The sequence below is a fragment of the Phyllobates terribilis genome, unplaced genomic scaffold (genome assembly GCF_046119375.1).
Source record: "Phyllobates terribilis strain yellow unplaced genomic scaffold, ASM4611937v1 Scaffold_9__5_contigs__length_417890890, whole genome shotgun sequence".
Taxonomy (NCBI): domain Eukaryota; kingdom Metazoa; phylum Chordata; class Amphibia; order Anura; family Dendrobatidae; genus Phyllobates; species Phyllobates terribilis.
This window is the reverse complement of record NW_027362769.1, coordinates 118,324,512-118,346,402: the sequence shown is the minus strand read 5'-3', so window position 1 is coordinate 118,346,402 and position 21,891 is coordinate 118,324,512. Positions and strand designations below refer to the sequence as shown.

Below are 21,891 nucleotides of genomic sequence, written 5' to 3'. Positions count from 1 at the left end.
CCCCCCTGTGGTGGAGGCAGCTCTAAGCTTTTTAATTTAAATTGTCTCTCTAATTTGAATGAATACACTTTAAATCCATTTACAAGGATCTATTGGAGGGCAATTCTCATGCCAGCAGCCGCGGTAATTCCAGCTCCAGTAGCGTCCACTAAAGCTGCTGCAGTTAAAAAGCTTTTATAAGGATCGAGCTCGGCTGTCCACCGCAAGGCATCCTACTGCCAGTCCCAGCCCCTATGCCTTGGGGTGCCTCCTGATGCTCTTCACTAAGTATCCCATGGTCCCGAAGCATTTCCTTTGAAAAAATTAAGTGTCTAAACTACAGGTGGTGCAGCTTGCTTAACAGCCGGGATAATCCGCTTACTAGCAGACACTGCTACTAGGCACAAAGTATTTCCTGGGCTAGATGCAGTTAAAAATTTGTAATTAGATACTCTCGTTGGATGCTGAGAAAGCATTCCATAGAGTCTCCTGGCACGCCATATATGATTCTCTTAAAAAGCTTGGGGTAGGGGTCTAGGGGACCCTTTTATAGCCAAAATCACGGCCCTGTATCGCAATACGTCACCTAGGCTGAAGATAAATGGAACTGTAGCACCCTGAGGGCTCGGTTGCTAAAGACGTATTGCACCTCACCCAGAGGTGTGATATCTCACTCTCAGGTAAGGATGGAGTGTGGATCAGGACCCGACACCTGCATGCATTACACCACATTGCCATGGGGCAGGGCGACCAATATGCCCCTGAGATGGGCACGACAGTCCCTGTCCCTGGCTGGAGTGGGGGGAGGGAACACTGAGGAAGGGGAACCCTGTAGTGCAGGAGCAGGGAGGAAGCAGTTCCTGGGTGCATTGAGAAGGGAGTATAAAAGGTGGGCACCATCTTAGTTCAGTGCAGAGAAGTCTGAGCAGAAGTGGCAGGGAGCAGGGGCTCTGCATGAGCTCTGCTCCGGAGGCGGGCCTAGTAACAGAGGCCCAGGCCTGGAAGAGGGAGAAGGAAGGAAGAGGAGCGGAGAAGGCTCCAGGAACGAGGAATGAAGGGATCCCAGGGGTGCGGACGGGCGAGTCGCCACCGCACGCCCGAATCCACCTGCGTGGAGGGGTCAGGCCAAAGGGGGAGACCGGTCCCCGAACTAGTGGAGGCAGGAAACGACCCTCAGCTAGAAACCGGAGGCTCTGACATTTTATGTGGCGCAGCCCCTCGCTACACCCGCTAGGAAGGCACCACATAGGGTCAGGGAAACTGGCGCCAAGTTTACCAAGAGGAGGCCCGAGGCAGCCGGACAGAAGTGTTGGTAAGAAAGGCCAGACAAAGGACACACAAAGGGGGTCCTGTGAAGTGCTCCAAAGTTATCTGGGAGTTGTCTGAGCCCCTCACCTGGTGAGCACAGTACGACGTGGGCAGCCGTTACCTGCAGACGTGGTCTGGATAATAAGAACTGTGAGTAAAGGCCCTGAACTGCATCACTGACTCCGTGTCGTTACTGCTGCTGCCCTGCACCATCACCCCCATCCTCCGCATACACTGCCCTGAGGCTATACTCCTCCCGTGGGGAGTTATGCTACGCTCTGCTGCACCCACAACACCAGCCTCAGTGGTCTGCCCTGTAGCGGCGGTTCACTCTGACCGCAATCCACGGGTGGCGTAGTCGGACATTTAAACATGAAAACCACATAAATAGTTCCGCCACTGGTTTGACCGCCCTGAGCCACGGAACTGGGTCGCCGCCACGAAGACTACAACCACCAGCATCCACCAAAAAGGGTCCGGCTCCGGGTGTCCCAAGGCCCAGGGGGTGCGTCAGAACATTTTCATCACCTTTCACAATCACCAATGGGACAAGGCAGTGATGTCCTCTGTCCCCTCTCTTATACATCCTAGTGACGGAGCACCTGCTCTCATCAATTCGCCATAACCCCAATATTAGGTGGATTGAGGTGGGAGGCACCGAGTACAAGTGCTCTCTATTTGCTGATGATGTCCCAGTATATATCACTCAATCACATATATCCATCCCTGCTGTTATGGCTGAAATAGATCACTTTGTTACATGGTAAAATTTTAAAATCAATGCAGCGAAGTCTGAGGCCCTCGATGTCTCCCTCCCCAAATCCATATAGGATTCCATCCAGTCCAACTTTCCCTTTGCCTGGCCCTCACAGGGTATCAAATACTTAGGAATTCCTATTCATAGAGACCTCTCCCATCTATGTTATCTTAATTTTGGGCCCTTTATTGAACAACTCCATACAGACCACGGTTGGCAAGTTAGAACTGTAAGATTCACTACATGAACCACTGGTGTTTTGTGGAAAAGCACATGTACACTGCGTTCCAAATTATTATACAAAAAGTGTTTAGGAGTGATAAGGGAAGAATTTGTTTGTTTGTCAGTTAAACTCATTGATGGTGATGTGTGTCAGGGCTCTTTATATCACTGTAAGCAATTGCAGACACCTGTGCTAATTAGTTTGGCAGGTGTGTCCAATGAAAGGCAAGACTACTTAAGAAGGCTCTCTCACATTATTAAGCAGCCTACATTTTCTGCCAAAATGGGAAAGAAAAAGGATGTGTCGGCTGCTGAGAAGCAACAAATTGTGGAGTGTTTAGGTCAAGGCATGACTACAATCAACATTGTGCGATGATCAGGATGAAGTGTCTTGGCAATCAAGAAGTATGTAGCTGATTCACAGTACACACGTGTGCGTGCTGATAAGGGCAAATTGAGGACTCTTTCCTACAGGCAATTACGTCAGGTTGAAAGAGCAGCGGCAAAAAAGCCTTGTCATAGCAGCAGACAAGTTTTTGAAGCTGCTTGTGCCTCCAACGTCCCCCGAACAACAAGATGCAGGGTCCTTCAGAGGTTTGCAGCTGTGCATGCGCCATCCTGTCGACCTCCTCTATCCACTTCACACAAGCAGAAACGGCTCCAGTGGGCCAAACATTACATGAAGACTGATTTCAAAACTGTTTTGTTCACGGATGAGTGCCGTGCAGCGCTCGATGGTCCAGATGGATGGAGTGGAGGATGGCTGGTTGATGGACACCCCACGCAAACACGGCTACAGCGCCAACAAGGAGGAGGTGGAGTAATGTTTTGGGCTGGAATCATGGGGAGAGAGATTGTCGGCCCCTTTAGGATCCCTGAAGGCGCTAAAGATGAACTCCATAATGTATGTGGATTTTCTCAAACAGCACTTCCTGCCATGGTTCAAGAAGAAGAACCGTGTATTTCACAGCAAGATCATTTTTCTGCATGATAATGCACCATCTCATGCTGCACATAAAACATCTGCATCTCTGGCTGATATGGGCATAAAAGGGGACAAACTTATGGTGTGACCCCCATGCTCCCCTGACCTCTACCCCATTCAGAACCTTTGGAGCATCATTAAAAGGAGTGTCTATGATGGCGGGAGGCAGTTCACATCTAAGCAACAGCTCTGGGAGGGTATTCTGTCCTCATGCAAAACAATTGAAGCAGAAACCATCCAAAACCTGACAAATTCAATGGACGAGAGAGTTCAGAAGCTCCTTTCGAACAAGGGGTCCTATGTGAAAATGTAACATCACCTAGAATAAAGTTTTGAGTTGAAAACTGTTTGATTTCAGTTTCTAACAACCTGCTAATGCTTATAATTTCAAAAATGACCATTTTTTTGGTCTTTATTAAAATGAAAAGGTTGATCGAAAAGTTTGGGGGATCTAAGAGTGTGGCAACCCAGTAGTCATGATTACTTCGAATTCTGACAATATGAGGGTCATGCTGCAGGTAGTGCAGCAAGAAGGCACTTATGTGCCTTGCGCATCTCGGAGCCCCAAAATTATTTTCCGGGCTAGATGCAGCTAAAAATTATTTTTAATTTTAAATCTGGTGAAGCTTTAGTATAGATGGCCTAATAGGATCAGTGCTGCACACTGCTACAAAGCCCAAATTATTTTCCAGTCAAGATACAGATAAACATGATTAGTAATTTGAAAGCTTAAAACGGTTGGTAGGGTGATTTTAACCAATCATCAAGCTTTTACTCTCCCCAGGATGACACAGGGGTAGAAAAGTCGTTTCGGATCCATGATTTGTTCATCTTTATGAACGTGAGTCTGTCTACATTATCAGTGGAGAGCCGCGTGCGCTTATCTGTCAGCACACCACCAGCAGCGCTGAACACACGTTCAGACAGAACGCTGGCTGCGGGGCATGACAAGATCTCCAAGGCGTAAGTGGCTAGCTCCGGCCATTTATCCAGATTGGAAGCCCAAAAAGAGCAAGGGTCCAGTGACACAGTCGTGGCTTCAATGTTTACTTGGAGATACTCCTGTACCATCGTCTCTAGGCGTTGACTATGTGTCAGACTTCTTGTCTCCTGTGGCCTTGCAAAGGATGGGCTAAAAAAGTGGTGAAATGATTCCGCAAAATTGATGTTACCAGCAGATACTGTGGTTCTGTCACGGTTTGAGTGCTGAACACTTGACGGTCCCACGGTTGGCAAGTTGGAACTGTGAGATTCACTACGTGCACCACTGGTATTTTGTGGAAAAGCACATGTAAGATTCTGCAACAGTCTCTGCTGATACTCCTGCATGCGTGCATCCCTTTCTATGGCAGGAATAATTTCTGCAAATTTACTTTTGTACCGGGGATCTAACAGTGTGGCAACCCAGTAGTCAGGATTATTTCTAATTCTCACAATTCGAGGGTCATGTTGCAGGTAGTGCAGCAAGAAGGCACTCATGTGTGTTGCGCATCCAGGAGCACCAAGTCCCTGTTGTGTTGGTGGCGAGGTAACAATCATGCTTCCTTCCTCTGTCCTCTCCCCCCAACCTCGCACAACAGAAATGTGATCAAGGTCTCCCTCATCTGATGAGTCTTCCATCAGTTCGTCCTCCACTTCTTCCTGGGCTCCTGCACCTTCCTCACTAGTTTGGCTGCTACCATGCGCCCTGGTAAAACCATCTCCCCCACCCTCACATGCCTGCCGCCTTGGTGCTGCCGACCGTCTGGACCTTGCAGATGTTAGCCCTTCCGCATGCAACTCCTCCTCCTCTACTTCCTCCACCTCCTCTTGTGCCACCACCTGACTCCGAATTCTGTTTAACATGTGCTCCAGCATGTAAATCACCGGAATAGTCATGCTGATAATGGCATCGTCAGCACTAAACATCTTCGTCGCCATTTCAAAACTGTGCAGAAGGGTGCATAGGTCCCTGATCTGAGACCACTCCTCCAGCGTGATTTGCCCCACCTCAGAATCTCGTTGGCCCAGGCTATACGTCAGAACGTATTGCACCAGGGCTTGTCGGTGCTGCCACAGTCGCTGCAACATGTGCAGAGTTGAATTCCACTGGGTAGGCACATCGCATTTTAGCCGGTGAAGTGGCAGGCCCAACGACTTCTGTAGAGATGTAAGTCGCTGAGCTGCGGGATGCGAACGGCGGAAGTGAGCACACAGCGACCGTGCCCTCTGCAGAAGGCCATCTAGTCTGGGATAGTGGGCTAAAAATTGCTGGATAACCAGGTTCAACACGTGAGCCATACAAGGCACGTGTGTGACATTGCCCCGGCGAAGGGCCGCACCCAGGTTTGCAGCATTGTCGCACACGGCCTTCCCTGGTTTCAGGTCCAGTGGAGACAACCATTCATGAAATTGGTTCTCCAGAGCTGACCACAACTCCTCAGCTGTGTGACTCACATTTCCCAGACATTTCAATGTAAAAACCGCCTGATGACGTTGAGCCCTACTGCCAGCATAGTAAGGAGGTGTGCAGGATCCCTTCTGCGCAGTTAGAAAGCTTGTGGTATGACCAGACAGGCTTTGGGTGCAGGTGGAAGACCGAGAGGAGGTTGAGGAGGCAGAAGCAGTGGTGGAACTTTGACATAAAGAGGATTGACGCACAACTCGTGGGGACGGCAAGACTTGGACAGCAGCCCCTTGTCCTGCTGTCACCATAGTTACCCAGTGCCCAGTCAGCGACATGTAACGCCCCTGTCCATGCCTACTTGTCCAAGTGTCTGTGGTGAAATGCACCCTGTCACACACAGAGTTTCTCAAAGAAGCGGTGATGTTGTGTGCGACATGCTGGTGGAGCGCAGGCACACCTTTCTTTGAGAAGTAGTGCCGACTGGGCATCTGGTACTGGGGCACTGCGACGGACATAAGGTCTCGAAAATCCTCTGTGTCCACCAGGCGGAAAGGCAGCATTTCTATAGCCAAGAGCTTGCAGATGGTGAAATTCAACCTCTTAGCTTTCTCATGGCTAGGAGGAAATGGTCTTTTACTTGTCCACATCTGAGGGACCGAGGGCTGGCTATTGTGCTTAGACGGGGTTGATAAGGGTGTCCCCGGCAAACTGCCGGTCTGTGAGGAAGATGCAGGCGGACATGTTAGGTTGCCTTGATCCAAAGGTGGTGCTATCGATGTCGGACAGCGCTCAAGACCAGCTGGTGTTACCACCTCCAAAGAAAATGATGACCTGCCAATCACGCTGGCTGTTGCGGGTAAAGAGGTGGCAGGTCTGCGCCCCAAAACAGGTGTGACTGCTGTCCCCCCAGTCACAGAGGATGAAGAGGCCGCGGATGCACAAGATATGGCAGACGGTGGTTGGCCCGGCCGGCTAGACCGCATTGTAGCACACTGAGCTTCCCACTGCAACTTATGCTTCATGTCCATGTGCCGGTTCATGCATGAAGTACTCAAACTATGTATTTTTTGGCCTCTACTTAGCTTTTGCTGACAAATGTTACAGATAACACGAGTTGGGTCATCTTTATCGATCTGAAAAAATGCCCAGGCTATGCAAGGCTTAGCACCCATGCGACCTGAAGAGCCACCACGACTTGTGGTGAGAGGCAGAGTTGTGTTTGAGGATGCAGTTGTTGACGTGCTTCCAGTACTACGTCTCTGTCCAGGAAGGCGCAACCTGACCTCGTCGTCACTAGCATCTTCCTCCACCTCCTCTGCTGACCTCATCTCTTGGCTGACTGTGGGTTGACAGTAAGTGGGATCTCCGACCTCATCATCATCACCCTGTGCGTCATCACACCCGTCGTCCTCAGAGCCAACCTGTTCCTGCCCTGACAAAAAACTAAAGTTGTCGCTCCAATCAGGTATTTGAGTCTTATCATCGTCTTCCTCATTGTCTCCACCAACAGGAGTTACAGTTTGGGAATGAGGGTCTACATTATGGTCAGAACCTTCTGCGTCTGGTCCTGGATCCGACTCATAAAGATTCTGGGCATCAGTGCAGATCATTTCCTCGTCTGGATTCACAGAAGCGCTGGAGTCGACCTCTGATTCCCAGGCTATAGTATGAGTAAACAGCTCTGCAGACTCAACCATCTGTTCTACCTCATACTCAGACGGGCAGCTGGAGATTTGGGAGCTGTGAGGAAGCAAGTGCGATTTGGGTGACACCTTTGAGGACTGGAGTATTTGTGATGTTGAAGTTGATGTGGAGGAGAGCCCACTTAAAGGAGCACTTGATATCCGTTGAAGCACCTGCTGTTTTTGTGCCTCATCTGGAATTTGTAGCGATTGGCGTGGCCGTAAGAAAGGGATCTTATCACATTGTCCGCTAAAAGAAGTAGACATTTTAGTTTGGCTGGAAGATGGTCTTTCTTCTGCACCTACCCCACGGACACAACCTTTTTTCCCCTTCCCAACACGCCTATTCCCCTTTCCACCAGCAGCAGGCCTTTTTCCACTCATTTTGGTGGTTAACTAATTCACAACTCTGGAGTTGTTTGCACAAAAAAACAATGGATGGTAACCGAGCAGAGCTGAGTGGCCAAACTGTGGTATTAGGCCAAAACTATTGGCTGGGTTAGATGCAGAAAAAAATTATTTTTAATTTGCAACCTGATGGAGGTCAGTATGGATGGACTAATAGACCAAGTTCCACACACACCTAGAAGCCCAAATATTTTTTCAGAGCTAGATGCAGAAAATTTTTTTATTCAATTTGCAACCTGATGGAGGTCAGTATAGATGGACTAATAGACCAAGTCCCACACACTGCTAGAAGCCCAAATATTTTTTCAGAGCTAGATGCAGAAAAAAATTATTTTTAATTTGCAACCTGATGGAGGTCAGTATAGATGGACTAATAGACCAAGTCCCACACACTGCAAGAAGCCCAAATATTTTTTCAGAGCTAGATGCAGAAAAAAATTATTTTTAATTTGCAACCTGATGGAGGTCAGTATAGATGGACTAATAGAACAAGTCCCACACGCTGCTAGAAGCCCAAATATTTTTTCAGAGATAAATGAAGAAAAAAATTATTTTTAATTTGCAACCTGATGGAGGTCAGTATAGATGGACTAATAGACCAAGTCCCACACACTGCTAGAAGCCCAAATATTTTTTCAGAGCTAGATGCAGAAAAAAATTATTTTTAATTTGCAACCTGATGGAGGTCAGTATAGATGGACTAATAGACCAAGTCCCACACACTGCTAGAAGCCCAAATATTTTTTCAGAGCTAGATGCAGAAAAAAATTATATTCAATTTGCAACCTGCTGGAGGTCAGTATAGAAGGACTAATAGAACAAGTCCCACACACTGCTAGAAGCCCAAATATTTTTTCAGAGCTAAATGAAGAAAAAAATTATTTTTAATTTGCAACCTGATGGAGGTCAGTATAGATGGACTAATAGACCAAGTCCCACACACTGCTAGAAGCCCAAATATTTTTTCAGAGCTAAATGAAGAAAAAAATTATATTCAGTTTGCAACCTGATGGAGGTCAGTATAGATGGACTAATAGAATGATGCTATGCCCAAAAGATTTTACTTCACTAGGTGCAGTAAAAAAATTGGTATTCTATACACAGGTGGTATATCTTGCAACACAGATAGGCTACTCCACTGACTAACACACTCTGCAATAGGCCAAAAAGGATTAGCTTTGCTAGATTCAGCCAAATGCTGTGAAAAAAACTTGCACAGCACTGGCACAGACCTGCCTGGCAAAAACTGATAGGAACTCATGTAACCTAGTCCTGAAAAGGACTCCAATTACAATTAGTCTTTACTCCCACAATCTATCTATTTAAGAGCACAGACCTGCCTGATAAAAGTCGTAGGAAATGCTGTAACCTAGTCCTTAAAAGGACTGCAATCACAACTATTCCCTACTCCCAAGCTATCTGTATATTTGTGCGAAAATTGGCTTGAAATTAACAAGGTATAGCGCACACAGCAACAGCGGTGCCGTCTAACACGCAGCTGCAGCAGTGAGAAAATGGTGGCGACGGGGAAAATGGCTTGGTCTTATAGGGCAAGGACATGTGACATACACTGCCAATCACACATGCCCTTGCTTGTGTGAAAAAAAGCACTTCGCTCCGTGTGTGCGCTGCTGATAGGCTGACAGATTGCACCTCCCCACTGCAAATGCGGGAAAGAGAAAAAAAAATGGAGATCTTCATTGTTCCTGCAGAGATCCATCCCCTGCCCCTCCCCCCACCCCGCTGTACACTCAAACTGCGTATTAACATTAATTTTCATCATTACTGAGAAAAAATCCAGTTATGATTTTGGTGCATGAACAGTTATCGAACATAACCTCGAACAGCCGAATTTTTCTCAAATTGTTCGTGTTCGCCGACCGGCTCGAACACCGCCCAAAACAGCTCGAATTTGAGATTGGCGAACAGTTCGAGTAGAACAACGCTCATCTCTAGTGTTGAGCGAGCATGCTCGACACTGCTCGGTACTCGCCCGAGCATCACGCTACTCGGGATGTTCAGCGAGCACCGAGCATTTCCGGGTTACACGGGTGGGAGCTCGGGTCTCCGCCCTGCATGTTTGGCGCTCTTTACAGAGCCAATAAACATGCAGGGATTGCCAGCCAGTCACTGTAATGCCGCATCCATGTTGGTTGTGGGCATTACATTGATTGGCTGGCCGCACAGCGTCACCTCGAGTATTTAAAACCGGGCGCCGCCATCTTGGACACAGACGGCTGGGATCAGACAGTGTAGGGACAGCGCTGCTGATTTAGGGAGAGATATATCCTGCGAAATAGTTAGTGTAGGGTCTGTAAAGGCTGCCAGATCAAACAAACAGTCCTTCTCAGGACTAATATCCATCCCAGATATGAGGCAGGCAGGCAGGCTGTATAGGAGACGCAGTGGTTATACCAGCAAACGCTGCATTACAGTCCTGTGTGCTCCTGTTGCTGAAATTGCTGGACTTAGCTCTAGGTCTCGGGGGCCAGGAAAAATCCTTTTTTTTCCATCTAAATCCTCTTTTTTTTCCCTCCTTCACACTGTACAAATACCCGTCTTATTAACCTTTTGGTGTGTGTCCCCCCCCCCCCCCCCCCCAAAAAAAAAAAAAAAATGTGTCTGTGACAGTTCAGACACAAATATATCTGTTGAAAATAGTCTGGTGTAGGCCAGAGAAACAGAAGTGTGGTCTTGCAGTTCCACGGTACAAACCTCTGTATTATCCACTTTTGGGCCATTTGTATCTAAAAAAAAACCAGTTTGAGTGTGTCGCTCACTGTTCAGCCGCAAATATATATATTTAAAAAAGTCTGGTATACACCAGTAAATTATAACTGTGGTTTTGCTGTTCCACGGTAAAAAATCTCTATTATCCTGCTTTTGTTATTCTTTCCGTAAAGAAAAACAGTAATAGTTTCTCTCTGATTGTTCAGATTGTTTAAAAGAGTCGGGTGTAGGCCAGAGAAATAGAACTGTGGTTTTCCTCTTCCACGGTTCTAATCTACTTTTTATTACCCTTTTTCCATTCATAGTGCGAGTGTAAGCTATTTTTCTTTCTTTACAATGGGCAAGGGACGTGGAACTGGATGTTCTGGTGATGGTGCGTGCAGAGGACGGGGCCGTGGCCAAGGTGAAAATGTGCCACAACCAACAGCCACATCTTCTCGCTCCCAGTTCTTGACCGAATTACTAGGGAAGCACAGAACAACACCAGTATTGCGAACTGATCAGTGTGAACAGGTTATTAATTGGATAGCAGATAATACTTCCAGTTACCTGGGCACCACCACCTCCGGTCTGTCTTCCACACGGTCAAATCTTAGTAGCCGTGAGTCTCGACGGCATACTCCTCCTCACCCTGATGCTCCTTCCTCCCACGATGCCGAGTGTCGTCAGACAGCAACTGATCCCACACTTGGACACTCTGAAGAGCTGTTCACTGGTCCATTTCCAGATTTGTGCCCCTCGCCTGCTCCGCTTGATGTGGTGGAAGAGGAGATTCCATGTAGCGATGCCCAAATATTTGAGCAGCCACGGCCACAGGAAGTCAATGCTGGCAATTTGTCACAAGAGGTGGACGATGACGAGACACAATTGCCAGGAAGTGAGGAGGAGGATCGTGGTGCGCAAGTGGAAGAGGAGGAGGTGGTGGTTGATCTAGTAACTGACCCAACGTGGCAGGAGGACATGCTGAGCGAGGCCAGCAGCACACAAGGTGAGGGAGGCAGAGTACCCCAACAGGCAGGAAGAAGCAGTGTGGTGGCCGCACACAGAAGGCAGGCAACAGTTCCCCGTAACACCAACACGAGGGACGTTGCCAGTACAACCTGTAGGTCTTCCAGAGTCTGGAATTTTTTTAAAGACTCTGCTGATAACCCCAAAAAGGCCATTTGTACCACCTGCCATGCCAGCATCAGCAGGGGTGACAAAACTACCAGCCTGACCACCACCTGCATGATCAGGCACATGGCAGCAAAGCACTCGACTTTGTGGTGCGAACCCCAGGGTCCGCAACCAGTGTCAGCGGGTGTCACCACTGCTTCTTCCGCTGTTGAGCGTGCAATAGAACCCCCTGTTGTGTGTGCAAGGCAATCCCCTGTCCATACTGCATGTAAAGATGTCCCCTCCTCTCAGTCTTCACTTGTTATGGCAGTTTCTCAAGAAACAGCATCAACTTCCATGTCCCACCGCAGCGTTCAATTGTCCATATCCCAGACCTTTGAACGAAAGCGGAAATTCGCAGCTAACGCCCCACAGGCCACAGGTCTAAATTCGCACATTTCACAACTGCTTGCGTTGGAAATGCTGCCATTTAGGCTGGTGGAGACAGAATCCTTCAGCAACCTTATGGCGGTGGCCGTCCCTCGGTACTCGGTCCCCAGCCAACACTATTTTGCCCGGTGTGCCATCCCCGCACTACACAAGCACGTGTCCCAAGACATCTGCCGTGCCCTCAACAACGCAGTTACTGGGAGAGTCCACCTGACAACGGACACGTGGACAAGTGCTTGTGGCCAGGGTCGGTACATCTCCCTGATGCCACACTGGGTAAAGATAGTGGAAGCCGGGACCCAGTCGGACCTTGGGACGGAACACATCCTCCCCACACCGAGGATTGCGGGCCCTATGTCAGTCAGAGCTGCCCCCACAGTGTACAGCTCCTGCGCATCATCCTCCTCCTCCTCCTCATGTTCAGCCTCCATCTCAGATATCACCACATCAGTTACAAGCTGGAAGCACTGCAGTACTGCCTCCGCCAAGCGGCAACAGGCTGTGCTGAAACTCATAAGCTTAGGGGAGAAACCTCACACTGCTTGTGAGTTGTGGACAGCTGTGAAAGAGCAGGCAGATCTGTGGCTGAGACCGCTGAACCTACATCCAGGCATGGTCGTTTGTGACAAAGGCCGTAACCTGGTGGCGGCTCTGAGGCGAGGCGAGATCACACACGTACCATGCCTGGCTCATGTGCTTAACCTCATGGTTCAGCGGTTTCTTAAATCGTACCCCGAGTTGCCAGATCTGCTCGTCAAAGTACGCCGCTTGTCAGCTCATTTTCGCAAGTCAGCTACAGCTTCCGCCTCCCTTGCTGTGTTGCAGCAGCGTTTGCAGCTTCCGTCACACCGACTGGTGTGTGATGTCCTCACACGTTGGAACTCTACCCTCTACATGTTGCAAAGGATTTGTGAGCAGAAGAGAGCAGTTGTGGAGTACCAGCTGCAACAAGGCCGTCGATATTCAGGTCAGACTCCACACATAAGACCTCAGGAGTGGACCTGGATGTCTGACATATGTACCATCTTGACAAACTTTGAGGAGTCCACCAAGATGGTGAGTGGCGATGACGCCATCATTAGCGTCAGCATTCCACTTGTCTGTCTTTTGCAACGCTCTCTGCAGAGAATTAAAGAGGAGGCATTGCAGCCAGAGTATGATGAGATGGATCAAGAAGCCGTAGCGGTCGATTACACACAGCCCAGCCTCATCTCATCCCAACATGCTTTGGGGGACAATGAGGGAGAGGAGGAGGAGGAGAAAGAACAGGAGAGGACACGGTGAGGACACGGAAGTTTTGCCCGTTACCAGTCTGGCACGCATGGCTGACTTTATGTTACGCTGCCTTAGCCGAGACCCTCGCGTTGTCAAAATGTTGGGTGACAGTCATTACTGGTTGGTGACACTTTTAGACCCCCGCTACAAGGAGAACTTTCACTCTCTTATTCCTGAGGTGGAGAGGTCTACAAAAATGGGGCAGTACCAGAAGGCCCTTGCTGCAGAACTGTTAAAAAAAATTCCCATCTGAACAAGCTAGCGGCAGAGGTCACAGTTCGTTGCCCAACCAAGGCGTACATGCGAGAGAGACGCAACTCCAATCCAGCAGAGGCAGGGGAACACTGTCAACGTTCTGGGACAGTTTTCTCAGACCCTCCCTTCGGACAGACTCTGAGGCGCGGGGTACTCTCACAAGGAGTGGAAAGTTTCAAAAGATGGTGAGGGAGTACCTTGCCGACCATACCATCGTCCTCCGTGATTCCTCTGTGCCTTTTAATTATTGGGTATCCAAGCTGGACACTTGGAATGAACTTGCTCTGTACGCCTTGGAGGTCCTGGCCTGCCCTGCCGCTAGTGTGTTATTGGAGCGTGTTTTTAGTGCCGCTGGGGGAATTATAACTGATAAATGCACTCGCCTGTCAACTGACAATGCTGACAAGCTGACCCTTATCAAAATGAACAAGGGCTGGATTGGGCCTGACTTCTCATCACCACCAAATGACAGCAGAGTAACATAAAGTCAAATCCACTGTGTTATTTCGGCAGGTGTATTGACATGCACCGCTTCATACCCACACATGGGTATATGCTTCCTCATTTCGGCTGTTTTATGTTCTTCTCCTTATCCTCAGCCTCCACCACCACTATACCACCAGGGTGACCGTGGTCCATGTTGCCATTATTGAAAGTTCCTCTGTCCTTATTTTTGTCAGCTTTTGCTTGGAAGGCATAAGCAAAGACTGTGAGAGACCCACTCCCCAATAATGGGAATAATATTTTTAAGATGCTGTACTGTATGACTCTTGTAAGGGGCATTTAAACCGTCTTGTTAAGCTACTGCGACCTCCACCACTTTTCCAAGGGGCATTAAAACCGTCTTTTTAAGCTACTGGGACCTCCACGTCTCTTCCGAGGGGCATTAAAACTGTCTTGTTAAGCTACTGTGACCTCCACGTCTCTTTCGAGGGGCATTAAAACAGTCTTGTTAAGCTACTGTGACCTCCACGTTTCTTCCGAGGGGCATTAAAACCGTCTTGTTAAGCTACTGTGACCTCCACCACTTTTCCAAGGGGCATTAAAACCGTCTTGTTAAGCTACTGAGACCTCCACCACTTTTCCAAGGGGCATTAAAACAGTCTTGTTAAGCTACTGTGACCTCCACGTCTCTTCCGAGGGGCATTAAAACCGTCTTGTTAAGCTACTGTGACCTCCACGTCTCTTCAAAGGGGCATTAAAAGCGTCTTTTTAAACCACTCTGAACTCCACAGCTCTTCCAAGGGGCATTGAAATGTTGTTTTTAATTACCTCTAACCTCCACGACTCTTCCAACGGGCATTGCATTTCCTCCTAATTTTAGTCAGCTTTTGCTTTTCAATGCAAAGGCGAAAACTAAGGGAGACCCACTCCCCAATAATGGGTAGAAGGTTTTTAGTACGCTGTAATCCACGTCTGTTTCAAGGGGCATTGCAGTTCCTCCTAATTTTTGGAAAGCCTTCCATTCACTGCTTAGGCCAACAGTGTACAGGAGACCCAGTTGCTATAAATGGAAAAAACGGTTTAGTTAAGGCCCTCTGACCTCCATGTCATTTCCAAGGGGCATTGGAGTGCCTGAAAATTTTTGGTAGGCATTGCACTCACTGTATGCCCTATAACTGTGTAGCCGAACCGCTCCTTTTGTTACAGAAACATATCCTACAAGACATGTGTGGTTGACTGGCCTGATATTGATGTGAATGGTCCCTGTTCCTCCTGCTCTTTCTCCTTTGCCACCACCTCATCCATCATTTATCACCTGAAGCTTTGTTTTAACGGGAGTCATAGAACTTGGATAGTAGCAGGAAAACATCCAGCAATCCTCGGAGGAGGTAGGATATGCGCCAAAACGCTGACCACCTCAGGCCTAGCCGCTACTACATACATGCGCTTGCATTCCATGAAAACAAAGCAGATGCTAACTTCTATCATCATCATCATGCTCCTCACCTTGGCACTCATAACTCCCCTGATGGAGAAGCCAGGGCCCACCGAAAGAGTCTGGTTCTCTGGTGGGCTCGTCCAATGCTGCCCTAAAGCAGGCCAGGCTAAGAAAAGTGTGTGGGAAGGTGACAGGAGAAATAGGGGTGGCTGGGGACCGTTTATGGACACCCGGCCGCCCCCAGGCGGCTGGGGACCATGTGTGGACACCCGGCCGCAGGGCGGCTGGAGACCGAGTATGGACACCTGGCCGCCCCCTGGCGGCTGGGGACCGAGCGTGGACACCCGGCCGCTGGGCGGCTGGGGACTGAGTATGGATACCTCGCTGCCGAAGCAGCCATGAGGTAGTGGCCAGCTTTGACCTCCTCCAAACTAAAAGGCCCCATTTCTAGTGCAAGCTAGCAGTATGGTATTGCAGCCTGAGGGTGGGTGGGTGGCAGGCTGCACACTTACGCTTGCATTAAAAGAAAACAAAGCAGATGATAACTTCTGTCATCATCATCATGCTCCTTACCTTGGCACTCTCAACTCCCCTGATGGAGAAGCCAGGGCCCACCGGAGGAGTCTGGTTCTATGGTGGGCTTGTCCAATGCTGCCGTAAAGCAGGCCAGGCTAAGAAAAGTGTGTGGGAAGGTGACAGGGGAAATAGGGGCGGCTGGGGACCGTTTATGGACACCCGGCCGCCCCCAGGTGGCTGGGGACCGTGTGTGGACACCCGGCCGCGGGGCGGCTGGGGACCGAGTATGGACACCCGGCCGCCCCCTGGCGGCTGGGGACCAAGCGTGGACACCCGGCCGCCGGGCGGCTGGGGACTGAGTATGGATACCTCACTGCCGAAGCAGCCATGAGGTAGTGGCCTGCTTCGGCCTCCTCCAAACTAAAAGGCCCCATTTCAAGTGCAAGCTAGCAGTATAGTATTGCAGCCTGCGGGTGGGTGGGTGGTTGGCTGCATATTTGCGCTTGCATTGCATGGAATGGGGGAGGTACAATTGAACACTGCCCTGGGACAAGGACTTGCACGGGGATAGTTGCAAGTCTGCATCTTCTGATGCGGCAAGGATCACTTCTGATGGGCACACTTTTAGGCAGTGACCTGGGTGTCAGAGATGCTTCCAGGGGTCTTCCCCATGCTGTTCCCATGTCTTTTCAGCACTGTATGCATGTGTCACACAGCACATGGCCAGATAAGGTTGTAAAATGTTAAAATGACATTTCCCGGTGAATGCATTTGTCACGGTTGAAAGCAATACAAAAGTGCAAAAACGCATAAAAAATGCTACTTGTGAACATAGCCCAAGGTGTGGAGGAGTATTTTTTTTTGGGGGGGGGGGGTTATTTATTTTACCTTATACACAAGTCTTTACCCTGGAAAGGAACTTCCTTAACATATTTCACAAGAATGCAGTTTCAGTTTCGTTTTTGAACGTTTTATTGTGAGCCCTTAAAAGTGGCTTAATACCTCTGACCACGTTGTTGACAGCAGTGACCTGGGGGTCAGAAATGCTTCCTGGGTTCAATCCCCATGCTGTCCCCATGTCATTTAAGCACTGTCACTATCGTTTTGGGCACTTGTTAAGGCCCCGTCACACTAAGTGACGCTACAGCGATCCCGACAACGATACGACCTGTCACGGATCGTTGCTGCGTTGCTATGTGGTCGCTGGTGAGATGTCATACAGTCAGATCTTCCCAACGACGCAGCAGCGATGCAGCGACCCGTAACGATCTGTATAACGATGCACACCTATGTGTTTCTGTGTCTGAGTCATCAACAAGGTCATTGGTAAGGTGTCAAACACACCGATGCATGCTGCCCAGCGGGGCCTCAACGATCAAAGAAATGTCCAGACCATTCCGACACGACCAGCGATCTCACAGCAGGGGCCTGGTCGCTGCTAAGTGTCAAACGTAGCGAGATCGCTACTGAGGTCGCTGTTGCGTCACAAAATTTGTGACTCAGCAGCGATCTCGCTAGCGATCTCGCTCAGTGTGACGGGGCCTTTAGGCTTTAAAAAAACTGCCGGGGGTGCCGCCGCAAAAATGCTCGGGTCTCCCATAGACTAACATTGGGCTCGTTGCTCGGGTCGAGCACCCGAGTATCACGGCGAGCTCGGCCCGAGCTTCGAGCACCCGAGCATTTTAGTGCTCGCTCAACACTAGTAATCTACAATTAGGATAGACCGCCATCAATGTCTGAATCTGAGGAACCCACCCCAGGACTCCCACAGATCAGCAGAATTAGGAGCACCCATTCTCCAGACATTACCATTAGGGCAGGTGCACACAGCTGTATTTTCGGTCCAAGAGCAATCCAACAAAACATCGGATTGCACTCGGACCAATGTTAGTCTCTGGGGCCGTGCACATGTCAAATTTTGAATAAATGAATGAAAAAATTGCAGCATGTTCCAATATTTGGATCACACTCGACCATGCAAGTCCATGAGTCCGTGGAAACCATCGGCCTGCACTCGGATGACATCTGAATGCAGTTCATTTTCTGCGGACCAAAGGAAAGGAGAAGATGGAGACATTTTTTTCACCATCTTCTCATCCGAAAGAATCGGATCGCACTATGCTCACACGCTGATCAGAATTAGTATAATCGACCAGATTCTCTAGGATGAGAAAATCTATGGTCGTGTCACCCTAGTCTTAGGGTGATGCTACAGCTAAAGACGAGCAGACCCGTGGAAGTTTGGGTTCTGATACCCAACCCAAACTTTATTCCAAACTTTGGTTTGGATACCAGAACTGTACCTGAACTTGAAAACTTGAACCAGTACCTGAACCCCATTGAAAGCAACGGAGACTTGGTCTGGGTAGGATAAAAAAAAATCTCTCTCTCTAACGGACTTCCCCCGGAATTCCAAACATTGCAACGGACGGGGAATGTCTGTGTTCGGTGTTTAGCACCGGACACTAACTGTCCGGTGCGAACCCTGAACTTTTCAGTTCAGGTTCGCTCATCTCTAGCTACAGCCCCTTAGTTACAAAACCTCAAAAATTTTAGTGCACGGCCTGCAAAAGCAAATATTGCAAATGATTTGTGCCCCTTAATTGCATTTTTTTATCCAACCGAGGTGTATCATGGCTCTAGTACAGGGTCCATGACCTTTAGTGACCGAGGACCCACACCAGCTGCCTTTTCTAACATGTACATTTGCAGGGGAATATATAGGCAAAATCCATCACTGCTATTCAACCACTTCTAAAACTTTAATAATTATTCAGTCTGGAACTTCTGCATTCATTTTTATCTCCAAAAACAATTTTCTGGACGGAAATAGAAACATGTCAGTGGTTAATTACATACAGCAGCCATCAGTCGGCCTCTAATAACTGTCCATTCTTTTATATTCTAGGCAGCCAAAATGGCAAATTATTCCAAGTGTCAAAAACTGTGCGACCTCCTGTTTGTTGCGTTCGCTGTGGTGTTCGTAATTGCCAGGCTGGGTGTATTCCCTTTATGGTAAGCAACAATGATTGTAACGGCTGTTAATGGCTCATTTACTTAACCTTATAACTTCCCCGCTATGTAATAATACCAACTTCTTCCTTTTAGTCCATTACTTTGTGTTTTTCATTTTGGTCGATACTCCTTGTTCTTAGATTTAAAAAAAATATTTTTTAGGACTTGTTATTTTTAAATATGTTTTTTTTTTCTTTTTTTTTTCACATTTTACAAGTTTTACCGAAAAAATACTATACTTGTACTTTACTGATTTTATATCTAAAAGTTATATTCCTAAACTGTCATATGGACCTCAACAATAAAGTCAACTATTTTTATAATTTGGAAATAAATATGCAATTTAATCCCATGTGAAATGAATTATTAAGGAGTATATATTAATTGATGGCTGAACAATAAAATAAAGGGACTTCAGCCATCTTCTTAAACAGACTCGCAGAGGATAGTACTTTAATTTATCCTTTTGGACATATTTCTAGTATGTTATATTCTTACCTGGACCTGCTCCTGCACCGTCGACCTTTTATCACCAGGTGCCGTCACTTTCATTTTGCTGGTATAGAAGGCTACATTAGTAGTATCACTGGGTGGTTCAGGCACAGTCCAGTTAAGAATACTGGTGTGACTGTGACTTGTGTTTTCTCACAGCCATGAGAGAGGTGTGCGCAGTCCAGCTGCTGAGCAGATGTAGTCAGCTCCCTGCCTATGAGGCAGCACCACACCCTATTTATACTCCCAGCTGTCTGCTAGGATTTACCACTTTGTTTATTCCTTGGTCTCTGGTGCTATATGCCTGTTTTTTTTAATCTGATCCTGACCCAGCTTGTGACTCTGACTACATCTCTTTATGTCATTCCCCCTGATTTTGACCTAGGCTTTTGTGGCACCCCAGGGGTCTGGTTGCCACAGTGGTAGAAATACTATGTCTGAGAGCGAGCATGGGTTTTCCTGGTCAGGAGCATTATTGCATGCCACACCTCCTGCCCCAGTCCAGGGAGGGGAGGAACCTGCCCTTTATAAACTGGATCTGGGGCGGGGTTAGAGGAGTCTAGTTTCAGAGAAGGGACAGAGCAGCAGCAAGGAGCTCTGTAGGAGCCAGGAGCTGAAGACCAGGGACTGGAGCAGAGCTCGTCCTGGCAGAAAGATGCAGAGAACTGGACAACGGAGTCCGAGGCTGTGAGGATTATACACCCAGCAGCAGAAACCACACTGCAGGGGATTTCAGGTCCTCTGGCCATAGAAAGCCCGGAGGCTCAGTCACAAGCAAGGGACCGGCACCGCCATCGAGGAGCGGAAGGCACTAAAGGCCTCAAGTCACCAGCCATACGGGTGAGCACCACACGGTACACTCAGGGACGTGGGCTACTACACGACTACAGCAGGGTAGCCAGGAAAAGTGCAGTCAGACGGGAAGGCCTATACCTTCACCTGGCCAGGGGGACTCTTGTTCGCTCACAGACTGACCAGGCCTCTAATGTTAGCCAGTACTCCCGACAGGGCCTTGTTCATTACCAACAGTAAAGACCCTGAACTGTACTGCACGGACTCTGAGTCATTTCTACTGCTGCTCCCACGCACCATCACCCCCATCATCTGCACTCACTGCCCTGAGGCTATACTCCTCCCGTGGGGAGTTATACTACCCTCTGCTGCGCACACAACATCAGCCTCAGCGGTCTGCCACGCAGCGGCAGTTCTCAGTGACCGCAATCCACGGGTGGCGTAGCCGGACATTTAATATCATAAAAACCACATAAATAGACTGCCACTGGTTTGACCACCCTGAGCCACGGGACCGGGTCGCCGCCACGGAGACTACAACCCCCAGTATTATACCGAGATCCGGTTCAGGGTATTTCCCTACACACACGGCCCAGGGGGCGTGTCACTTTCCTAACTTTGCTTTTTACCGACCTCCTTGTATTTCACCCTAGCTTTTTTCTATCACTTGTTCTGTTCCTCCGTTTACTGACCTTGCTAGTTTGACTACTTTTGCCTCACTCCTTTCTCCTCTGGCCAGCAGCTATTCTGTGGACACAACCAGGGGACCCCATTGTAAGTCCAGATCCCTGTATAGAGTGAAAGCCGAGATTCCTCTGGGACCTGTCATATGGAGCTTTCTGCCATCAAGTCAGTCCGAGGTAGCCCTTTTGAGCCAATGGTCTCAAAAACACTTTACAAATTACAACTAAAATAATAAATAAATCATAGAAGGGTAGTATTTTATTATATAGTAAACAGAGAAATTACATTTTAATCACATCACTACCATTATCGCTTACTTCCAAAAAATTAATTTCTATTGTGTCACATACATCTAATGTGAAGATTGAGCATAAAAAAATATATTGAGCAAAAAAAAAAACACATGGACTCTCTAAAAAAAAACCTTACTAATCCGAGTTGCCATCCAGACTTCTGCACTCTGACGCAGGATAATATTCATCCTTTTTAAATGTCTTGTGAAAGTTTTTTTTCTCCAAACCTTCCTTTCTCCTAGGCCTCATTCACATCCGTTTTTCATGTACGAGTGCATTCTGATTTTTAACAGATAGAAAAAGAACACTTTATAGTCTATCGCCCTTTACACGTGTCCATTAAAAAAGTGACATGTTCGAACTTTGTCCATATTCCAGACCAAACTCGCCCATCAAGTATTCGGTCTATGAAATAAAAACGGACAGCACATGGATGGCATCCACATTGCGTCCGGGTGCTGTCTGTCTGCTGGTAAAAACTTGGGAAAGCTTTATCAGTTTTATTGTCATATGAGAAAAGCGGATGACATATATTGTTAAAATGGATGCACGGATGAAAATCTAATCCAGCACACTGAAGAAATCTGACCGTTTTTTAAGTGCAAAGTAAAGAAAAATAGACTTGTATAAGGTTTTAGAGTTTCCTTCTCCCGGTCACACAGTACATGCAGCTCACGGTTGGTGA

At 48.1% G+C, this 21,891-nt stretch overlaps 1 protein-coding gene across 2 annotated transcripts in view; it reads left to right on the top strand.

The window, feature by feature from the left end:
- The window catches only part of CERS6 (ceramide synthase 6), a 441,738-nt gene that overhangs the window by 362,899 nt on the left and 56,948 nt on the right, over positions 1-21,891 (top strand). For both annotated transcript variants that reach the window (XM_073647006.1, XM_073647005.1), the window contains exon 8: positions 18,839-18,945. In XM_073647006.1, the coding sequence (XP_073503107.1) occupies positions 18,839-18,945 (107 nt within the window). The remainder of the gene's footprint in view (positions 1-18,838; positions 18,946-21,891) is intronic.